Genomic DNA, 5,308 nt, shown 5'->3' with positions numbered 1-5,308 from the left:
TCTTCTCTCTCTCTCTTCTCTCATCTCTCTTCTCTCATCTCTCTTCTCTCATCTCTCTTCTCTCTCTCTCTCTAGGAGTTCCATGAGCTGAGCCACGGTCTGCTGTTGTGGTTGGAGAACATTGACCGTAGGAGGAACGAGGTTGTCCCCATCCCCCCCAGGCTCGACCGTGAAACACTACGGGCTCACCACAGAACACTCACGGTACATTCCACTCCAATACACACAAATTGTGGGCAACACTCCAAATCTGTTTATCCTCTCAAAAGACCAATATCCTAAAGGGTTGTAGCCTAGCCCAAATCAATTATATTTACCACTACCCCTCTCACCTCCTCCCCCATTCACCTCCAGCAAATCAAGCGTGAGCTGCTGGACTCCCAGCAGAAGGCTTCCTCCCTCCAAGAGCTCTCAGCCCAGCTGCTTGTCCACACCCAGGCCACGTCCCAAAGCCAACCCCAGGCTTCAGAGCAGGCCCAGAACCAGCTCCAGGGTAGTGAGCATCTGGAGGCCCAGGAGAAGGTGCATGTGATCGGGAACAGGCTGCGGCTGCTCCTCCGGGAGGTCAGCACTGACCTGGAGGGCCTGGAGAGGAGACTGGAAACCATGGACACACAGGTCAGAGGAAAATACACATAAGACCTACAGCCGTATCACATACATGTATAGTGTGGGCTTTTTAGTGCAACCATTATGACAATCACTCTCCAGGTAACTAGTTAGTACTAGTGAATGAAATAGTGAAATGCACCCTGTGTGTCCGGATGAGCATCAAGAGAAAAATAAAGACTCGTCTTCAGACTGACTGTCTGTCCTTGTCAATATTATTGATCCTTTGTAGGACTCGCTGCCTTTGTCTGCTGTGGACAAATCTGACATCTCTGGATCCACCAGCCCCGTCTCAGAGGGGACCTCAACGAGTCGCCGGCGATCGGTAATGTCTCCCTTTGTACCTATCTAGGATGTCACAGTCCTTTACCGGGGGCTGTTATGTGTGTAGAAAGTCATTCGTGTGGGGTATACTGGATAGAGAAATATCGATTCACCCTGACCGATTTATCGAGTGATCTGCCAAATGTTATTCTTAACCCAAAATGTCACCCCCTTTCCCTCTCCCAATGCATGCTAACCCCACAGGACAACTCTCTACCCCAGCTTTTACCCCGCAGCCACCCACCAGCCCTTTCTGTTTTCATTCAGTTAATTAAGGCAATTCATTGACGTTGCATTTTACCCTTTGTTTATAGATTGCTTTATTGCTGCCCTGCTAATATGACGCTACACCACTAAGGAATATGTTGCCCCACAAGCTGTTGTTCTTTGAGGTTTTTGCTACCTTCACCATGTAAATCTGAGTAGCCAAAAATGCACAAGAAACACTGGCTTTTCACTAACTGACGCTTTTTAGAGGAGAATTGTAGTGTTCGCCAGTAGCCTAATTGCAACTAATTATAAACATCAATGCTTCTAGTCATTACAGCCCACTGTAACGCCACTATATCATCATCATCATGTATTAATAAAATCCTGAAGCATTACTAATCATTGGCAACAAATAAACATGTCAAATGAACAGGATAACAACATTTCATGTATTTTCTAGCCACCTATAGATGCTAATATACAGTATGTTTGATGAACATATCTGTAAATGAATTGTTGTAATTGTAATTCTTAAACAATCCAATGTGAAAAGCCCGGTTTCTTGATACTCCTATCATCATCATGGATGTTGTTGCTGCTCTTTAGTTGTTGGTGTTCTATTGATGTTACTGCTCTTTCTGTTATTTGTTGGTTGTTTTTTTCATCTATAAGCTTGGTGTTTATTTGCTCCGGATTGAACCATTCTTTCTGTCTTTTACCCCCGTCCTGCTCATTGCGTGGTACAGCCCCGGGGCAAAAGTAGTCATGCCCACCCAGGACCCCCCGAGAGCGGCCCACATCACAGGTACCTCTCTCCTGGACTCTAGAACCATGGGAGGATGATGGAACCATGACTGCATACTTTGTACCTGTACAAATTATTAACCCAATCAGTCAATCATTCAAATCAATTATACTCTATGCATCCTCTATATGGTTAGGAAACCGAACCTAAACCAGTTCGTTAGGGCAGAAGCTGTGATAGGTCCTCTTCTGCCTCTCTTATTTATTGAGAAATGATGCATCCTCTTTAACCCTCCAAACTTCCCCAACGTTGGCCCATATGAGTTCCATGATCTTCCTTCCTTCTAGAAGCGACGTAACCAAGCCAGCTGTTAAAAGTCGTGAATCACCTCGTTCAGGGGATTCCTTTCTTCCTTTATTGAATGAAAGTGGAAGGTTTTCTGTTCTTTCATTGCTATCTGCTGCTGTGCTCTGCTGTCTGAACGATGCTGCCAACGCTTGTCTGTCATCTTTTACTGCTCACCTATCTGGCACCACTAATCCCTGTAGTTATTTCTCACCCACTAGATGGCATTATCTGAATATACAGTTTCTGTTTCACCCCCCTCTTCTTTGCTGACTCACTTTGCCTTCTGATTATTTTCTTAGTCACTTTCCCTCCCTCTATTCCTCTCTTTCTCTTAATAGAAAACTAGCTATCTGCTGTAATGAACTGTCTGAATCTCTTCCTCCTTCCTTTCTCTCCATCTCTATTTTCCCTTCATCCCCCTCTCACCGCCGTACTAATAACCCACCCACCTCTGTACTGCTCTCTTTGTTCTTTTGAGTCTTCACTCCGTGCTTTCTATTAAATGGATCCTAATAATGACATGCAGGCCGGGTTGAAGCCTGGCCCTAAATTAGTTCAGGGATGAGTGGTCGAGAAAAGGTAATGCGGCTCTGTTGGGGCTGATGGGCTCCATTGTATGAACAGGCCCAGGCTCTGCTAGCTCCCTGTTACTCACTAATTGGCTTCGGAAATTGAAATCTAGTAGACGAGGTTGCCATGGAGATCAGGGGGTTCTTTGCGGCCCCAAACTGTGGATCTCCTGAGGTAGGGCTGCTGAGGTAAAACACACATCACAATGCTCCCACCATTAATTTAAACTATTAATGAGAGATAGAGACATGTAGATAGAGACATAGGGTGTGGAGGGCCTTAAGACAGACAGACTGCTAACAGCTTCCTCCCCCAGGCCACCAGGCAGCCCTGTGAGGATGAGGCCAGGTGGAGGAACGCAGCGTTCCTCTCTCCTCTTGGCTCCTTCTCTGTGAGTCTCTGGAGGGGTCTCTGGTACAGCGGTCTCTGCTCGGAATGAGACGTGGCATTGAACTCTCACACAGTCGGCTGTACGCAGGGTTTCTCACTCAGTGAGAAAAACAAGACTGAGACAGCTAGGAGGGATTTTACTTCATGTTCCCTGTGCATAGGAGAGATTGTGTGTGTAGAAATTGCTGCTTTGGTTTGTGCATGAGTGTGTGTAACCTTTTCTCTGTAGTGTTTGAGTAACCTTGTGTGTGTGTGTGATTGGTATGCTTACTCTGGTGTGTTGTTTGTTACGATCTTAACCCTTTTCACAGTATCATACCTCTATACAGTTTTTACTCATGTGTGTGTGTATATGTGTGTTCCTGTGTCTAAAATCCTACTCTGCTATTTCTGGTGTGTCTAATGCCGTTCTCTCTCCCCCTGACCAGCTCTCAGAGCGGCGCTGGCTGCGCTTCCTCCCGTTCTGACTTCCCCCTGGTCCCCTCTTCCTCGTCCTCCTCCTTGTGCCCCCCAAGGGGCCAGTCCTTTATCCTGAGGGTCCTGAGGGCAGCTCTGCCCCTCCAGCTCCTCCTCCTGCTCCTGATTGGCTTAGCCTGCCTGGTGCCCATGACAGAGGAGGACTACAGCTGTCACCATGCCAACAACTTTGCCCGCTCCTTCCACCCCATGCTGCGCTACACCAATGGACCCCCACCCATATGAGGGTCATCACTTCCGGGTTCCAGAAATACTTTCTCATCTAAATGAATGTCCCCTACTGCTGTACACCGGTGGACTCATGCCCATAGAAGAGGACCTCCTGGATTATATTAACATTCCCCCTCCCTGCAGGACTCTCTTCCTCTGCTACACAGAGATGACATTCACTCATTTTAGACTCTCTAACACCTAACAAACCAACCGACTAACAAAAGCATCCCAAGGCTACATGGCCTAAACAGCCTCTATATGAAACATGTTGATCAACACCCATCTACAAGAGGAATGGACCTATACCTTGTGGATCCCCTTATATCCAAAACAAATCTCTATTAGTTTTGTATTCTTTATAGTAATCTGTATTTTATTTTTTACAGTTTCAGAGGAAACGTCTCGAGTCTGAAGAAAAAACACAGCACTACTTATATGTTGGGAGCCAAAGTGGACTGTGCTGTGTGTCAGTGCTGCTGCTATTTATTTGTTAACTCAATCAGCATTCGGTAGATGTTAGAATCAATTAGGCTAGGGGGCTTCCGGTGAAGTTTGAATAGCGAACATTCCCATTAGTACTAGAGATCCCATAGAGCTAAAAGCTGAACCTAGAGCACTGACATGGGAGAAAACTACAGGGACATGACTGACCTGCAAACACATGTTGAAATACCTAATTGGTTATAGTTATAGTTAGTTTAGGGTTAAGGTTAGAAGTTTGGTTAAGATTAGGGTTAACTTTAGGATTAGAGTTATGGGTTGGTATGCCAGTCACGTCCGTTTAGTGGAATCCCACTTAGCGCTATTGAATGAAGGTACTGCACTGAAGCCGTCCACAAGATGGCCGACGTCTTCCTCCTCGGGCCAAGACAAGTATTTAACGTCGATATTATTTCAGTGTTTTAAAGCAAAACAATCGATGCAACAAGAAGAAACCAGTAAACTGACTTGTAAGATTCAGGTGATTTTGTATAGTGATGTTTGAAATGCCTTTGAATATGGCAGTTATTTTGTTTGTTTTATTAGCATGCACTTGAAATACCTTGCTTTAAAAAGAAAAGCCAAACAATCACTGGTAGTGTTAAGTAGATGGATGTCATATAGTGTGCTTTGTAATATTAATGATGATGATGATGATCCTAACCTGATGGAGACATCTACATCACTGGGCTGTTCAAAAATGAAACTGTAAAAACAATGAAAAATGAAATGGTTATTTATGTATGTACAGTTTGCTAATGCTGAGCTAATGAATAATACTCTCTCTCTTTGCATAATAAAATACAGTACATATTAAATATTAGTTTTTGTATTCCTTTGAGTTTGCATTACTGAATAACACAAATGCCAGACAGTAACTTAAATATAATAGATACATAAAATATTTACAGTATTTATTATTCTTTGTAAAATAATCACAAA

The 5,308-nt window shown here is 44.4% G+C and overlaps 1 protein-coding gene across 1 annotated transcript in view; it reads left to right on the top strand.

The window, feature by feature from the left end:
* Positions 1 to 5,184, top strand: part of syne1a (spectrin repeat containing, nuclear envelope 1a) — a 195,971-nt gene extending 190,787 nt beyond the window's left edge. Inside the window, 5 exon segments of the mRNA XM_065026966.1 lie at positions 76 to 204; positions 355 to 618; positions 842 to 934; positions 1,890 to 1,948; positions 3,625 to 5,184. Coding sequence (XP_064883038.1) covers positions 76 to 204; positions 355 to 618; positions 842 to 934; positions 1,890 to 1,948; positions 3,625 to 3,898 — 819 coding nt within the window. The 3' untranslated portion in view covers positions 3,899 to 5,184.
* Positions 5,185 to 5,308: the final 124 nt, after the last annotated feature.

The sequence above is a fragment of the Oncorhynchus nerka genome, linkage group LG13, assembly GCF_034236695.1.
Source record: "Oncorhynchus nerka isolate Pitt River linkage group LG13, Oner_Uvic_2.0, whole genome shotgun sequence".
Taxonomy (NCBI): Eukaryota; Metazoa; Chordata; class Actinopteri; order Salmoniformes; family Salmonidae; genus Oncorhynchus; species Oncorhynchus nerka.
Note: the sequence above shows the minus strand (reverse complement) of the source record. Positions and strands in the feature narration are given on the sequence as shown.